General features: G+C 44.9%; 1 protein-coding gene across 1 annotated transcript; it reads left to right on the forward strand.

Moving 5' to 3' along the window:
- The first annotated feature begins 1,665 nt into the window (after window positions 1–1,665).
- snrpd1 (small nuclear ribonucleoprotein D1 polypeptide) lies at window positions 1,666–15,824 on the forward strand. The gene is made up of 4 exons (XM_078539619.1): window positions 1,666–1,771; window positions 10,979–11,055; window positions 13,232–13,423; window positions 15,638–15,824. Exons 1-4 carry the CDS (start codon window positions 1,689–1,691, stop codon window positions 15,712–15,714), a joined length of 429 nt encoding a protein of 142 aa, XP_078395745.1. The 5' UTR covers window positions 1,666–1,688; the 3' UTR covers window positions 15,715–15,824.
- Window positions 15,825–18,385: the final 2,561 nt, after the last annotated feature.

Consider the following 18,385-nt stretch of genomic DNA (forward strand, 5'->3'; position numbering starts at 1 on the left):
TGGTATTGGGACCCTTGCTTTTCCTGATATATGTTAATGATCTAGACCTTGGTGTGCAGGGGACAATTTCAAAGTTTGCAATGATACAAAACTTGGAAGCATTGTAAACTGAGAAGGACAGTATAGAACTTCAAAAGGACAAGTTGGTGGATTGGGCAGATGAAGTTCAATGCAGAGAAATGAAAGGTGATTCATTTTGGTAGGAGGAACCTGGAGAGACAATATAAAATAAGGGGTACAACTCTAAAAGGTTCGCAGGAGCAGAGGGACCTGGGTGAATTTGTGCATATGTCATTAAAGGTGGAGAGAGCAGTTAATAAAGCATACAGCATCCTAGACTTTATTATTAGGGAAATAGAGTATAAGAGCGAGGAGATAAAAACAAAATACTGCGGCTGCTGGAAATCTGAAACAAAAACAGAAAATGCTGGAAAGACTCTGGTCTAGCAGCATCTGAAGAAGGGTCATACAGGTAAGGGTCAAGAATTCTATCCAATGGAACTCTGAAGAAGGGTCATACAGACTCGAAATATTAACAAGAGCAAGGAGGTTATACTGAAATAAAAGTAAAATACTGCAGATGCTGGAAATCTGAAACAAAAACAGAAAATGGTGGAAAAACTCAGCAGGTCTAACAGCACCTGTGGAGACAAAGACAGAGTTAATGTTTCGAGTCCTTATGACTCTTCAGACTGTTTTTGTTTGACATTGTGCTGAATTTGTATAGGACACTAGTTAGACCTCCGCTGGAGTATTGTCTACAGTTCTGGGTGCCGCACTTTAGGATGGACGTGGATGTATTGGAGAGAGTGCAAAAAAAGTTTACAAGAATGGTTCCGGGGATGAGAAGCTTCAGTTATGAAGATGGATTGGAAGAGGCTGGGACTGTTCTCCTTGGGAAAGAGAAGGCTGAGAGGAGGCTTGATAGAAATGTTAAAAATCATGAGGGGACTGGACAGAGTAGATGGGGAGAAACTGATCCCGCTCGTAAAAGAATCGAGAACGAGAGGGCACGGATTTAAAGCAATTTGCGAAAGAAGCAAACGTGACGTGAGAAAAAACTTTTTCACGCAATGAGTGGTTCGGGTCTGGGATGCACTGCCTGGAAGTGTGGTGGAGGCCGGTTCAACTGAGGTGTCCAAGAGGACATTAGATGATTATTGGAGTAGAAACAATGTGCAAGGGTACGGGGGAAAAGGCAGGGCAATGGCACTAGGTCATAATGCTCATTCAGAGAGCCAGTACAGACATGATGGGCCCAATGGCCTCCTCCTGTACCATAACAATTCTGTGACTCTGTGAACCAGATATTGACTAGTTGGGTCAGTTTGAGTTTGTGCTGTAAATTCTACCCAATGGGACTGGAACACATTTGAAACCAAACAGAAACTGAAGGGGGCGGTAGGGAGCACCAACCGACAGCTTACCTTCCGGCATCTTGCGCATGCTCAGTTCTGAAAGGGCCGCCGGCCCGCATCCTGCGCATGGTCAATGTTGGGCGGGTTTGCAGACTTGCGCTCTACGCATGCCCATTGTTGGGAGCGGCCGTCGGCCGGCGTTCCGCGCAGACTTCGTGCCGGGCGGGCCTCCAGCCGGCAGTCCGCGCATGCTCAGTGATGGGGCGGGACTGACAGCCGGCACCCCGCGCGTGCTCAGTGCTGGGCGGGCTGCCGGCACTCCCTCCGCGCATGCTCAGTGCTGGGCGGGCTGAGGCCATCTCCATTCCGCGGCGTCCCGGGGAACAATCCGCCGCCATCATGAAGCTGGTCCGGTAAGCGGAGGCATCGGAGGCCGGGGAAGGGCGGCTCTGGGCCTACATTTACCGATCGGGGGTGTATGGGGGGAAGGGGGCGAAGCTGCGGCCATAGCCTAGGCCTGGGGCCTAGACACCGGCTGGGGAGGAGGCTGCGGGAAGCCGGGCCGCCAGCGCAGGGAGAGGCCGGGGCTCAGAGGCCTGGGCGGGAGGTCCCCATTCCAGCTCCTGGGCTGGGCTCTCCCCATCCCTTTGTCTTTAAATCATTTCCAGGTTTTAAACACACACACACACACAGTCCCTTCCCCCCCCCTTTTAAACTCTTCCCCAATTCCACAGGCTCACAGTCTTGCTGTTCGACTGCAGTGTGCATTGTTTACCCCTTCCCCCTGGTGCCCACACACAGTCACTGTCCCTCCCTCTATGCCCATGGCCAGGCGGTTAGCAAGGAGCTGCCCAGCTCCATCAGCTCATCTCCCTCCTTCCCTCCGCAGCGTTGCCAAGGGCGGGCTGGGGTGGGGGTCAGCAAGGGGCTGCCCTGCTCCTCCACCTCATCTCCCTCTGTAATAATGCCAGAGGTCAGCTGGCTGGACGGTCTGCAAGGGGGTGCCCAGCTCCTCTCTCCCTCCCTCCCTCATGATGCCCATGGCTGACAGGGTTGGGGTGGTGAGCAAGGGGCTGCCTTGCTCCTCCATCCTCTGTAATGATGCCAATGGTCAGCTGGCAAGGTGGTGCCCAGCTTCAGCTCCTCACACACCTCCTTCCCTCTGCAATGATGCCTACAGCTGGGCAGTCAGTAAGGGGGCGTCCAGCTCAACCATCTCACCGCCCCCTCCTCATTGTTGCCCTTCCAGTTTGGCCGACATCCACTTCCGGATGAATCGTGACGCAATGAGTGTGAAGTCTTTGCCCCCACCCCCGACTTTTTTCTGTCACTGTAGGTTCTAACTCACCCCCCTTACCCCCTCACTCTCAGGTTGAATCAGACCATCTGTAACCTCGTCTGTTTGGCCCTCGGCTGAGTTTTAGACCCATCACCAAACTGCCTCTTTCCACCTCTAACGTTGCCCATCTCTGCTCCTGACACTGAAAACCTAATCCATGTCTTTGTACCAACTGCTCTAACCTGGCTGATTTCTACATACCTGAACCTGTCTGATTCGTCACACTTATCCTGTACCCTGCATCTCAGATGGAATTCCACTCCAGCACTATTATTCAATAGGTCACATTCAAAAAATGAATCTATATCCCACCCCATCTCTGCAAACTCCTTCACTCCTGTGTCCCCCACCTCCAAGTGCTCTATTTCTCATACTCTGGCTTTCACTGCTCCTTCATCTCTATTCCTCCACTGGTGAAGAACCATTCAGCTGTCTTGTCCTATCTATTGGAACTGTCTGCTAAGGCATTCCATCTCTCTACCTCTTTGGACAAGTCTTTGGTCACTCTTAAGCTCTGAAGAAGAGTCATACGGACACAAAATGTTAACTCTGTTTCTCACTCCACAGATGCTGCCAGACCTGCTGAGTTTTTCCAGCACTTTGTTTTTATTTCAGATTTCCAGCATCCACAGTATTTTGCTTTTATCTTTGGTCACTTTCTAGTTCCGTGTCCCATTTCATTCCACCTGAAGCAGCTTGAGAAAGTTTACTTGTGTTAAAGACTGGTCTGAATGTGAGATGCCATCAGAGGATAATGATCCAGGACTGGAAACCTGGGCGATGTTGTAAAGTATCTCAGGAGAGGCTAAAGCTAAATTTATATACTGGGGTAAAAGAAACATTTAGATCCCTGGGACCGAGATAACAGCTACTTAACCACTCTGAAGTCCGTAGTGAATGTAGCTGTGTATCAGCCGCATCTAGCTGTGAGATTTGATATATTGCAGAGTGCTCCAGGAGGTCTTGGGCGCTGCCACAAGAAACAGGAGCAGGTGTAGGCCGTATGGCCCCTCGAGCCTACTCTGCCATTCAGTATGAACATAGCTGATCTTCAGCTTCAACTCCATTTTCCCGCCCACTCCCCATATCCCTTGATTCCCTGAGAGACCAAAAATTTGTCCATCCCAGCCTGAAGTATATTCAATGATGGAGCATCCACAACCCTCTGGGGTAGAGAATTTCAAATACTTACAACTGTTTGAGTGAAGCAGTTTCTCCTCACTTCAGTCCTAAATGATTGACCCCTTATCCTGAGACTATCCCCATGTTTTAAATTCCTTGACCAGCAGAAACATTCTCAGTGTTTACCCACCATTTTATGAAGCAGCATATTAGCATTTCTGTTGCATTGCTTGCCTGGCTTGGTTTATTGTAATCAGTAACTACTGCTAAGCCTGCGATGTAGAGCTTTGGAACAGCAGTGTATTGTACAGCTACTGGATTGATGTAGCTTTGCTTTCTGCACCAAGCTAAATCTTCAATCTCAGCTTTACTGCTGTGCAATGTTCCCTCCAATTTGTTCCATCCACGTGCACAAAGCACCAACATCAAGCTAATGTGGCGGATGTGCGCCACCAGTAGAAACAAAAAAAGCTATAATATAATATATACTATACATAACATATAATAAAATATATATTTTTAAAAAGTTACCATAGGAATGGAAGAAGACAGAATACTGCTCTCAGCCATTAACATGATAACGTGCTGGTTCACAAATTACCAGCTTTACCGGGTTCCGAAGAAGAGTCACATTGGACTTTAACTCTGTTCCTCGCTCCGCAGATGCTGCCTGCTGAGTTTTTCCAGCATTTTCTATTTTTATACCTGATTTACCGGATGCCACTTTAAATTTACCACCGTGGCATTTGAACTCTCAACTTCTGGGTTTTAAGTTCAGCACCAGAACCGCTACTCTACCGTTCACGAGAGGGGCATTTGTTGCTTTTTATATTGTAGCTTGTATTTTAGCCATTTAACGAAAGAAAAGTTGAATTGATAGCGCTGGCTCAAGACAAGAAAAGGAACTTTTGTTTAAATTTGTCAAGCTCAAATTAGAAAGAGCTTTTTAAATTGACAGGGAATGCGGAAAAGGCAATTTATTTACTTAATAGTGCTATGAATAGCAAGGAAAAATAGTTTAGTCATTTCTTCGCATCAACAAACATACTCAGGCAGAGGCAAAGTGTCTCTGTGAGTTTAGAGAGAGGTTAGTCTTGTGAACTGAAGGATGAGGGTCAGAGACACAGTTTCCCTGTAAATTAAGCGAATATTGAAGGGGGAAACTACATCTGGGAACTGGAGAAATTAGCATTGTAGTGAAGGGAGAATAGAATCCCAGGAGGGAGAATGACTTGAAGTTTTTGAAGAAGTAGTGACATTTATTCCACCTATTTTTTAGATTAAAATTCTTATGAATTGTAAAGTAATAAACCGGTTGACCATTTTTAAATTAAACTGTCTCTCTCAATGCATACAAAAGTGAATTGGGGAGAGGTAATATTTGGAAGAATGCAGTTTAAAATGTCCCATGAGATAACCTCAAGAACCTTTGAATCATTATTTGGCTAAGAATCCAAAACTTTTCACCAACTCCCTAGAAATGTCCTTATGTTTTTAATATCTTTGGGATCAATCTGCCTTTGATAATTCTACAAGCCCAGTTGCAGCAGACTGACTAGATTAGTGGTATTAACCGGTCAAAAAATCTTCTTAGTAACTCTTAATAACTCAACAACTCTTAATAACTCATTCAACTTACTTCCTGCTTGCCGCTTCTCATTTCCAATTTGTCCTATCTTCTGACTTGCTGCCTCTCTCGACTCACTGTCACTTTTGACTAGCCGCTTCCCTCCCCGACCCCTCTGTTTGCTGCCTCCATCCCGCTCGCTGCTTCCCTCTCCCGGAGCCTCACCGAACAAGGGCTTAGGCAAAGGGTCTTCAAGTGGGAGCGTTGGGGAGGGAGGTGGCAAGCAAGTGGGTCGGGGGGGGGCGCCTAGGTGCCAATTGGGAGGGTCATGGAAGGTGGCAGGTGGCGAGCGGGAGGGTCGGGGAGGGGGCGCGGCGAGTGGCTGGGTCGAGGAGTAGGGCGGTGAGTGGGAGGGTCGGGGAGGGAGGTGGCAGGCAGCAAACAGGAGGGTCAGGGAGCAGGGTGGTGAGCGGGAGGGTCGGGGAGCGGAGTGGGGAACAGGAGGGTCGGGGAGGGTTGGGGAGAGAGCCGGTGAGTGGAAGGGTGGGGGAGGGAGGTGGTGAGTGGGAGGGTGGGGGAGGGAGGTGGTGAGTGGGAGGGTCAGGGAGCAGGGTGGTGAGCGGGAGGGTCGGGGAGCGGAGCGGGGAACAGGAGGGTCGGGGAGGGTTGGGGAGAGAGCCGGTGAGTGGGAGGGTGAGGGAGGGAGGTGGTGAGTGGGAGGGTGGGGGAGGGAGGTGGTGAGTGGGAGGGTGGGGGAGGGAGGTGGTGAGTGGGAGGGTGGGGGAGGGAGGTGGTGAGTGGGAGGGTCAGGGAGCGGAGCGGGGAACAGGAGGGTCAGGGAGGGTTGGGGAGAGAGCCAGTGAGTGGGAGGGAGGTGGTGAGCGGGAGGGTCGGGGAGCGGAGTGGGGAACAGGAGGGTTGGGGAGAGAGCCAGTGAGTGGGAGGGAGGTGGTGAGCGGGACGGACGGGGTGGAGGGGGCGGTAAGCGGTGAGTGGAAGGGTTGTCAGGAAGGATCAGCATTGATGTAGCTTCGGATTCCAGGACCTGACACAAGTGAATTTTGGTTCTTAATTCCGCCTGATTAATCATGTCAGGCTTAGTTCTCATCTGTTAACTTCTTGTCATGGGGGAATCTGCAGTTCTTTGCTTGTGGGCTGGAGTGCATTAAACCTCATTTAACCATTAGGACATGTGCATTTGTAATGATTAAGTGTGCAGAACTTGATGCACTTGGATGTGCAGCTTAGACTGAACACTGCTGCTGTGTTCGAATATCTCCCCTCATACTCAAATGTCAGTTTGTGCCTTTGACGCTATCGTGAGCGCCCTGAAATGTTTTTCTATGTTAAAGGCGCTATGTAAATGCATTGTTGCAAGAGTGGAGTGTTTTCACTTAGCTACCATCTTGTTAAATGTGGTGTATAAACAGAAAAGGCTGGAAATACTCAGCCGAGGCAGCATCTGTGGAGAGAGAAACAGTTAATGTTGATGATCTAACAGTAGAACTGAATGTGTATCTGGGAGTGGACTGCCTGCTCCACTGGGTGCAGGAACTCTCTTAAGAATGGAACAGTCGGTGATGTGGGAAATATCCATGGCCTCGGGTGAAATTACACTGAAGAATCCATTGGAAATTGCTTTAAGTGACCTCAATGTAGATTTGCTACTGTTTCCTATGCAGTAGGTGTCAACTAGATTCTTCTTTGCTCCAAATGAAATCATCGATAAAATCTCTAAATTCCTTTGTTAATACGTGTTTTTCAGAGAAATTTTATATATTTGGGTCTTTTCCCTCCTGCTTGGTAGAGATAGTAGTCCCCAGCTTGTGTGGTTAGTGCCAGAATTTATAAATATAAACAAGTTGCATGCAGATTGTTCTGAGGTGCAGTTGCTGGCGAGGCTTTGCCTACAGTAGGCAACTTGTTCACTAAATCGGGGTCACTTTCCCTGTGATTTCTAAGCCCGTTCTTGATATTTGAAGAAAAATTATGATTGGTGCACCTGCAATGTTCTGATAAGCTGACCGCTAGACACGAGGCCCTGCCAGTCTCACGTGGTCTCATAAAGTCCTGCCTTGCATACAGAATCGTACAGCACAGGAGACCGTTCAATCCGTCGTGTCTGTACCAGCTCTTTGAAAGAGCTTTCCAATTAATCTCACTCTTTCCTCGTATCCCTACAAATTTTCCCCTTTTTGAATTTTTATCTAATTCTCTTTTGTTAGTTCCGATTGAACCTGCCTCCACCTCCCTTTCAGACACTGCATTCCAGATCACAACAACTTGCTGTGTCAAACTTTCTCCTCATCTCCCTCCTGGATTATTTTTGCCAATTATCGTAAATCTGTGCCCTCTGGTTACTGACACTTTGGTCACTCAAAACAGATTCTCCTCTTTAAAGCCATCCATGATCTTTATCAAACCTCCTCATAACCTCCTCACTCCTTAAGGAGAACAATCTCAGCTTCTGAAATCTCTCCACATAACTGAGCTTCCTCATGCCTGATATCATTCTGGTAAAATTTCTCTCCAATCTCCCCAGCGCCATGACAGTTTCCTAAAATTTGGTGTCCAGAGTTGGACACGATGTAACTCAGGCCCAACCAGTGGTTTGTAAGTTTACCATAACTTGCTTGCTTTTGCGCTCTGTCTCTGTAAAAGCACGGATCCTAGTAGCTTTTTTAATAGCCTTTTCAAGCTCTCCTACATTTTCAATCTCTCCAGCCACCTTCTCAAGTTCGTCTGCTACCTTTGAAGATTGGTGTAGGTAAACCCCCTGTTCCTGCACACCTTTAAAATTGTACCATTTAGTTTATATTGCCTCTCCTTGTTCTTCTATGTTAACACTTCACTTTTCTGCATTAAATTTAATCTGCTGTGTGTGTCTGTTTCACCAGTTGATGTTAGCCTGAAGTCTGTGACTATTGTTGTTTACTACATTTGTAAGTTTGCTGTCCCCTGCAAACTTTGAAATTATCCCTGTGTACCCATGTTCAGGTCATTAATGTATATCAAAAAAGAGCAGTAGCCCTAACTCTGGCCCCGAGGCAGCACCACGGTTCATTTCCCTCTAAGTCTGAAAAGCAGCTGTTCACTGATGCTCCGTTTTCTGTTCCTTAGCCAATTTTGTATCCACATTGCCACTGTCCCTTTCATCTCACGGTCTTTATCTTGCTGCCCAGTTGATTTTTACCCAATCTAGTCACATCCCTTTCAGCTTCCTAAATTCAGCCCCATCCTGTAGAGCATTGTTCCTTATCCTTTTCAATAGCTTGTATCATTCAATTATATCATATCTAAGTGAATTATTTAAAAATGAATCCCAACATTATAAATAATGCATCCTTCCAAATGTCAACCGCATTTAGAAGGGGGCATTTTGAAGTGTGCAAAATCGACATGAAACTACTGCACGAAGGGACACTAGAAAAAACCCAGATTGTGTCAGCCAGCAGTATCTGAATAAAAACCCAGATTGTGTCAGCCAGCAGTATCTGAATAAAAACCCAGATTGTGTCGGCTAGCAGTATCTGAATAAAAACCCAGATTGTGTCAGCCAGCAGTATCTGAATAAAAACCCAGATTGTGTCAGCCAGCAGTATCTGAATAAAAACCCAGATTGTGTCAGCCAGCAGTATCTGAATAAAAACCCAGATTGTGTCAGCCAGCAGTATCTGAATAAAAACCCAGATTGTGTCAGCCAGCAGTATCTGAATAAAAACCCAGATTGTGTCAGCCAGCAGTATCTGAATAAAAATACATGGGCCCAGATCCAGAGACCGGTGGTCCCCCGAAAGATACGTGCGGGAATCATCAGAAGTCCTGATGTAAGCACTATCTCTGGTATTCTGCATTGGGGGTCACCATTGACCAGAAACTGAACTGAACTAACCATATAAATACTGTGGCTACAAGAGCAAGTCAGAAGCTAGGAATCCTGCAACGAGTAACTCACCTTCTGACTCCCCAAAGCCTGTCCACCATCTACAAGGCACAAGTCAGGAGTGTGATAGAATACCCTCCATTTACCCGGGTGAGTGCAGCTCCCACAACACTCAAGGAGCTTGACACCGTCCAGCACAAAGCAGCCCGCTTGATTGGCACCCCATCCACAAACATTCACTTTTCCACCACTGACTCACAGTAGCAGCAGTGAGTATCATCTACAAGATGCACTGCAGGAATTCACCGAGGCTCCTTAGACAGCACCTTCCAAACCCATGACCACTAGAAGGACAAGGGCAGCAGATAGATGGGAACACCACCACCTGGAAGTTCCCCTTCAAGCCACTCGCCATCCTGACTTGGAAATATATCGCCGTTGCTTCACTGTCACTGGGTCGAAATCCTGGAACCCCCTTCCTAACAGTACTTGTGGGGGTCCACCACATGGGCTGCAGTGATTCAAGAAGGCAGCTCACCACCACCTTCTCAAGGGCAACTAGGGATGGGCAATAAATGCTGGCCCAGCCAGTGAAGCCAACATTCCATGAATGAATTAAAAAAAATACCTAAGTGGCAAGTTTAAACTTCTGGTTGCCGGTTTTACCCTTTTTGGATTGGTCAGGATTGTGCAGGCTTGCCTCTACTTACCCTGGTTTTTGCACAGATTTACTTAAAGGTTTTTCATAAGTATAAAACCAGTGAAAAAAAGTAAATCAGCTGGAGTGTCAAAGCACAGCAGAACCCACAGCAATGCTCACGCACCACCCCTCAATCACCAGACAGTGCTCACCCCCTGCCCCGAGCACCAGTCCCAACTAGCACCCCTGAACACCTGACCCTGACCCCTAGCGGTGATTGTTAATCCACGGAAGATCTGGCCCATGATTAGTTTTGGATTGCATGGGCCAGAATTTCAGAACTCATGTGACTTTGACAAGTGACCAGCTGTGTTTCTTTACAGTTTTGGTATTTTCTGATCTGGCAGGTAAACGTGGTTTAATCTGTAAAATGTTACTCGTGTTCTGCTAGGCCTCTACAAAACGTTCACCCCGGCTGGAGTATTGTCTTCAGTTCTGGGCACCACACGTTAGGAACGACATGCACACTTTTGAAAGGGTTCAGAAGAGATTGACTCGAATGTTTTCAATGGGCAGAGTGGAGAAGCTGAGGCCCTCCTTAGAGCAGAGAAGACTGAGAGGAAATTTAATAGAGGTTTTTAAAATCAGAAAAGATTTAGATAGAATAAATAAAGAGAAACTGTTCTCGGTGGCTGAAGGGTCAATAATCCGAGGCACAGATTTACGGTGATTGGCAAAAGAACCAGAGGCAACATGAAGATAAACTTCTTGACGCAGTGAGTGGTTAGAATTTGGAATGCGCTGCCTGATAGGGTGGTGGATACAGATTCAATTGTAGCTTTCAAAAGAGAGCTGGATAAATTCCAGAGAATTGGGGGGGAAAAAAGTTGCAGGGCAAAGGGAGGGGGAGTGGGATGAACCAGGCTGCTCTTTGACACAGCTGGGGCAGACTCAATGGGCGGAATAGCGTTCTCCTGTACACTATTCAGTAATTCGTTTATGTACCTTTCATTTACACACAGCAACAAGTGATTGATCTAATGTTTTAACGGGATTATCTTTTGCACAGATTTTTGATGAAGTTGAGCCACGAGACTGTGACCATTGAGCTGAAGAATGGAACGCAAGTACATGGAACTATCACAGGTAAAGAGCAAGCATATCTCTTTCTTGGTTAGCTTAAAGAAGCATAGGGATTTATCAAATAATTTTGCAGTGTTTAGTGATTTAGCAGTAATCTGAAACTCCTATTGTGTTATTATTGATTAAACGCCGTGTTTGCACTCCACTCATACACGTCTAAGAAATCGGACATCAGGAGAACTTTTTTTCACACTAGGAGTTGGTAGGATTCGGAATGCACTGCCTGATAGGCTGGTGTATACGGATTCAGCAGTGGCTTTCAAAAAGAAATTGGATCAATCGTTGAAAGAGAAAAAATTGCAGGAATATGAGATTAGAGTGAGGGGCGTGAGAGTAACTGCATTGCTCTTCAAAAAAGCTGGCACAGGCTGAATGAGGGGCTGAATGGCCTCCTGCACTTTTCAGTTCTGTGGGTTTCTTTGTGTTTTGTCAGTTTTCCTTCTCTTCCTGTGCTTGGTCTGCTTTGGGCCTTCCCCGGCAACATAGCTGACTTTAGGAGTTGGCTACCTTGGCCTACCGCCTAGGAAAGTTGACGCTAAAGCATTCTTGTTACAGCATTGCCTCACTCTTATTTGGTCCCAAAAAGTTGTTGAACTTTTCCTTGGGTTGCAACTTAGGCTTGAGGAAGACTCAGAGATGACTGGTTACTGGGTTTGTTAATGTAATCAGATCATATTTGAGATAGCAGTTGTAATGATTGAGTTGATGGAGAAGTTGGTAGTTCAACATATTCACTGGTAATTTTATGGATGGAGGGGCTGTTGGATTGTTGCTGAGAAATTGGATGATGAAGTAAGTGGGCTAGAATGCATCCTTTTAAAGGGTGGAAGTTGGGAGAGGGGTAGGTTTAGTAATTCATATTAAGCTATGCTAGACTGAATGAAAGTGCCTGCTGAAAGCCTTCATGCCTTTTTTACACAGAGGATGGAGGTGTTCTAAATTTCCAGTACAGTAGAATCCCAGGTGAGAAATATGCTAAAAGAGAGTTGATTCTTGTGGGCCACCAACCTGTTTAAACTGGAAGGTTGTGTTTTCCACTCGTTAGCACTAAGTCTATTGTTGCTAATAACCAGAGCTAGAAGATGGTTTGTTGGAGAGAAAGAAGTTAAATTTATATGCAGCCTTTCACATCCTCGGGGTGTCCAAAAGTATTTCACAACCAGCAGGTTGCTTCTGCAGTGTAGTCGCCAACTTGCAAACAGCAAAGTCCCATGAGTATCAGTGAGGTAAATGAGCAGGTACTACATGATGATGGTGCTGAGGCCTCTGCCAGGACCTGGGGAGAACTTCCTTGCTCCTCTGCGAATAAAGCTGTGGAATCTCTCATGTCCAGCTGAGCAGGCAGACAAGGCCTCAGTTCAATTATCTCATCTGAGCAGCATCTCCAACAGTACACTACTCTGTCAGTACTGCAATGAAGTGTCACCCTAGGTTATACACACAAGTGAGGATTGAACCCGCAACTTTGTGAAATGAGGTAAAAAAGTGCTACCTACCTTTTGAGTGGAGGCTGACACTGTAACACCATACCTATGGAAGTGGAGTGTTCCTCAGTGGCTTGTTTCCCCCTATCCACTGACCTCCCCCACCAGGCTTGGTTAGGATAATGCTTGCTGCAGTTGAGTCTGATATGGTCAGTACCCACATGAAGAGTGACTCCTGGAGAAAACATTGGAGTAGTAAACATCTTTACAATGTTACCTTTATATGATCATTTTTTTTTAAAGGAGAAGCTGTGGAAGTATATTGAATTGTTTATTCATCAGTTTTAGTTTGAGATATTGTCTTGGTGATACTGCTATTTTATAGCAAATGTTGTAAGTGGGCCCAACAGAACCCATTGCCTGTCAGGGCCCTTTTTATGGATTGAATTTTAGTTCTTAGAGTATTTGCAAGTTCATGATAGCTGTTGGTGGTTTGATGCAGGAACCAGTAGACACCCATTTCCACTTCCCAGTGCAGCAGTTAATGGGGGGCCAGGGTGGGGTGGGGGTGTGCCATATCCGTAACTACTGGGCACCAATGCAAGAAGGATGGTGAAACCCATCCTCATTAGGTCTCCTTCAGGGAAGTTTCACTCCACAGCAGGCGTGCTGTCTAACGAACACCAAATGGTGACTCGCCTTCCATCTTGAAGGACCATGGTGCAAAGCATTTCCTAATTCAATTTCTCCTCTAGGTGTGGATGTCAGTATGAATACTCACCTGAAAGCTGTGAAGATGACATTAAAGAACAGAGAACCGGTACAGCTGGAGACACTGAGTATCAGAGGAAACAACATTCGCTACTTTGTTCTCCCAGACAGCTTACCGTTGGACACGCTGCTAGTTGATGTTGAGCCCAAGGTCAAATCAAAAAAGAGAGAAGCAGGTATGGTGTTTGCTGAGTGAGTCATTGGAATGTTTTGATGTAAATATTAAGTCAGTTTTCAAACAGTGCCTTATTTTGGGGACCGGATGACTGTGTTTATTTCAATTCGTTCATGGATGTGGGCGTTGCTGGCTAGGCCAGCATTTATTGCCCATCCCTAATTTCCCTTGAGAAATTTGAGTGGCAAACTCCTTTTATTGTCAGCATCTGGATTTTAATCTAATGGGCTGCTTTGCTGGTGGTTTTTAGAGCCAGTATGGTTGCTTTAACATATTGTCGACTGGCAGGAAAAAGGGAAATAATACTGGAGCACTAAGGAATGGTGCTCTGCAGTTGGGTTTAAGACAGAGCTTCCCATTGCAAGATGAGATTTTGGGTCGCGAACTCTGAGGCAATAAGGGCTTCATGGAGCTCAGACTGGTTTCTCACAGATGCGGGCCCCTTTAAATCCTCCTAGTTTTTTATGGTGGGTGTGGTCTAACAGACTGCTCTCTCAGGCCCAATTGTTGCTGCAAAAAAGCCCCTTAATAGGTAGGTGTTCAATTTTTTTTTTGGGAGAAAGCCTGCCTTTTCATCAACTCCCCCCATGCTCAAATCCTGTTTCCCCTCACCTCCCGTAACATACACAAGCAGCAAGCATTATTCCAACCAAGCCTTGCCTTCTCTCCAACAAGAACTCCTGCTTAACAACTGAAGCCTTCACCCATCCACATCCCCCCCCATCCATTCAACAGCTCTCGTAACCCCCAATTTTTCACTCGGGTCACACTAAGTCTGAGGCATTAAAATGGGGTCATATTGGGTAAGAGTTTGAATAGTTCTGGTTTAAGGCATTTTGAAGCTATATATTGCATTTAATCCACACACTATATGACTTGGGGAACTTTTCCTAATATTGGATTTCAGAAATGGTGGCAAAGGTTCAAGGGGTGAAATGGTCTACTCCTGTTCCTATATTTGATTGTTTATAGTTTCCTTGTCTGACATAGATGTGTGCTGTCTTATGATGTGTGCCAGGCGGACCAAATCCATAAGGAAAACATGATTGCGCTATTGCAACGGTTTTGCAATTTGTATTTATTACGAGAAGATGTGTGTGCTGAATTCAGAAGTAATGAGTCCACCAAGACCTTTAGAGATTTTTTAAAAATAAATTAAAATATTTATTAACAAAATAAAAGATTTCAAACACATACACAAGATTGCAATTGCTTACTACTATAACAAATCCTAAAATTCCTAATTGACCTGACTCCCAGTTACACAGCCCCCTTTAAGGCAACAGTTCAAAATAGATTTTAGACTTAAAACAAAACCAGCAAATTAACAAAATACCCACTTGACAGTGGAATTCCAAATGACTTTTCCCCAACTTCAGTTACTTTACATAGCAGACTTAGCACAAATGGCTGGAGGCTCTCTGAAGGCTGTTTCTCACACTCCTGTTAGATCATACATGGCCTTCTCCACATAGCCTTTCACTCTCCTTTATATATGTTTATATCTTTTTAATATGTAAATTCTATTGTCCCATATGCCTTTGAAACTGTATCCTCCTCATAATATAAAAATGTTCATGTTGCCAATATTGTCAGTAACCTTTGGCAAAAATAAACATACTCCTTAGCCTTGCTTTTCCGGCTAGTTGTAAACAGACTAACATCCCTTTGAAATCAAAATTGTCCTTTCATTTATCTAAAAATGCAAATTCTCTTCACACCTTACATGGTAAACCAGCAACCATGTTTACTCATTAGCATGTCAGGAACATTTCTACTCCTAGCTTCTTTTGATGATTTCAAGCTGGCAGTCTACTTGACTCCAAATGTAATTAAACCACACAGACAGACTCAACTATAATTGCACCCATAAACCAGAAAAGTATTTTGGAAATTATTATACTTTCGTCACAGCTGTAATTTGGCATCACGTTAATTCCTCCTATTTCGCCCTTACTACATGTTCATTATGTAGTCAAGTTATCATCCATGTGTAAATGTACAAGTGGAAACTTATTGAAATAAAGTCGGAATACCTGAGAAAAAACCTGCTAAAATTCTTACAATCTTGAAGCATGCAATTACGAAGGTGCCGGTGAGGTATTACTTTTGTGTATTGTCGTCTTACTATTTCAAAATATCACTGCGGTTCTACTATAATGCTCCAGGCTTTGATTTATTTTAACTAACTTTATCTACCTGTTTTATCTGATAGTTGCTGGCCGAGGCAGGGGGAGAGGTCGAGGCCGGGGAAGAGGACGTGGGAGAGGACGAGGAGGACCAAGGCGATAATAATGTTCTGTTCTGCTTTGTGGAGACATTTGTCCTTGATGTTTGTACAAGTTTTGTTTACTGAAGAATTTTTGCATTATTTTTGTTTTTAATAAACTTAATTCACATCATTTTGTTTCCCACTGTTATGTTCTACTGATGGCACCATTAAAATGCAGCAAAAGAAAAAGAACCATTTTCTTTTTAGCCTAATATTTATATTTTTAAGTGTTAGTATCTTAAGTTGTCCTGTTGATTGGTAGCAAAACTAAATGGAACAATCTTAAATTGGTCAGGAATTGATTGAAGTGACCCATTTATTACATAACATAAGAATTAGGAGCTCCGCCATTTAATATGATCATGGCTGATCTTTGTCTTCAACTTCATTTCCCCCAATCCCTCAATTCCCTGAGACCCCAAAAATCTACCTGTCTTAACTATATTCAGTGATGGAGCATAGCATCCACGACCCTTGAGAAGAGCATTCCAAAGATTTGTGACTTTTTTGAGTGAAGTAATTTCTCATCTCAGCTCTAACTGATTGATTCCTTACACCCTAGATTCTCCAGACAATTTAGATGGGCTCCAGTTTATTTATGATTGTAATTTAGCAGCCCAGTCCTGGAACATGATGCTTATCTGGAAGGCTCTTTGAAAATCCATCTCAGCTAGAGTGTTATTTTCCTTATTTTTCCCTTTTATTCCCTCCTTCCCCATTGCCATTCACTGCAAACTTGACATTTTGGCTGTCTGTTGTAGTTGGGGGCGCCTTGACAACATATCATGCTACCAGCAGTTGACTCATTATAGAGTATCCATGTGGCAACCATGAAGAGCGGAAGAAACAAATCAAGTAGGATTGCTGACTTAGCACATTGAGGAAGAGCCACAAATCAATTTAATTGGAAAATAGGAGGTTTTTAGTCTTGCGTTTGGGGAAAAAAAGATTTGTTGGGTATCTGTCCGGCTCGGGAAATGATGGACTATGTGCAAGGCGTACACAACTTCTACATTGAACTTCATCTGTTGTGGCTATAGAGGGTGATTCGTGAGTGGCAGTCCCTTCCACAGCTAGCACAGATGAATAGCGTTGACCCCCGAGATCAACTGATGTTCTGTCCTTCCAGTGGGCTCTTTTCCATCATTTGGTCATTTATTTTGTCCTCTGCTTTTTCCACGCCCTCCCTGACTGCTTGTCTCCAGACACACCAATCAGTCGCGAGGACTTCCCGCGCATCGACTCCAATCCTGGTCAACTTGAAGTCTCGCTTGCAGACATCCTTGTATTGCAGATGTGGATGACTGGTTGGTCTCATGCCGATAGCAAGCTCACCATAGTGCATGTCTTTGGGGATGTGGCTGTCATCCATTCAGCTCGCATGACCCAGCCAAGGAGTTGCCACTGACTCAAGAAGGCAAGCGTGCTGGGAATCCCTGCGCATTGGTGCGCTTCCATGTTCAGCACTCTTGCCAAAGATGCCCAATATTCACCTGGGCAACAGAGATGGAAGTTGTTCATCTGCTTTTCTTGGCTTGCATAAGTTGCCCATGCTTCGCTACTGTCAAGGAGGGTGCTGAGAATACAAGCCTGTTGGTCCACACTCAACTTTGGCATGAGAGCTGCGGCCTTGGCAACCTTGACGCAGATTTTGGCATCAAGGGACAGATTACTGGTAATTGTTGCTCCAAGGTGTGTGAAGTTGTCGACGACCTCCAGAGTGAGGTTGGCAAAATTGATGAAAGATGGGGTGTCTACATCCTGGCCTATAACTTTGGTCTTCCTGACACTGACTTGCATCCCAGGAGAACCAATCTATTAGCTGTTGCAAGTAAACAAGTATGGGATGCCAGTATGGCATCATGAGCAAACAGCAGCTCATGAACTGGGACATTAAGCGCTTTGGCCTTGGTCTGCAGCCTTGCCACGTGGAACAGCTTGCTATGGGCTCTGGTGTGCAGGTAGGCACTCATCTGAGTCTCCGAAAGTATACAATAGCAGCATAGAGAAAAATATGCCGGAGAGAGTTGGTGCCAGGACCCAGCCCTGCTTTACCCAGCTACTTAGTTTAAAAGTATATGTTGTGTTATGACCGACGCAGTTGGTAAAGCTGAATTATTTAAAAAGCCCTTTGAACAGCTGTCATAATCTATAATTTTAAGTGTTATGTTTGAGATGTGACTCAATTTAGGAATCAGACTACCAGTTTGTGAGGTTTTACATTAAACTAAATGAAACGTTTTATTAATTTACCCAGGTTAAAATATATATACACATGGCTACAAATTACTACTATCGTAACAACGAATTCCCAAACTAATCTCCATTAAGGCAACAGCAACCCATAGACAACCAGACACCAGACAAAGCATTTTCACCTTACAAATTCAAAATGAGGTTATTTTCACTTTGGTTCCTGTAGAGATAGTTGGATGTTTACAGCTGCCTTTTGACCTCACATTGCCTCTGCTCTGCACACACAAAACTGCTGAAGTTATACCTACCACCACCCATTGAATGTAAATTCTCATTGTATCAACAGCCTCTTCTAACAATAAAACCCCTTTCATAGTCCAATTTTATTAGTAATATAAACATATTGCTTAAAAATAAAAAACTAAAAGCTACTGCGGATGCTGGAAATCCAAAACAAAAACAGAATTACCTGGAAAAACTCAGCAGGTCTGGCAG

The sequence above is a fragment of the Cetorhinus maximus genome, chromosome 3 (assembly GCF_964194155.1).
Source record: "Cetorhinus maximus chromosome 3, sCetMax3.hap1.1, whole genome shotgun sequence".
NCBI lineage: Eukaryota > Metazoa > Chordata > Chondrichthyes > Lamniformes > Cetorhinidae > Cetorhinus > Cetorhinus maximus.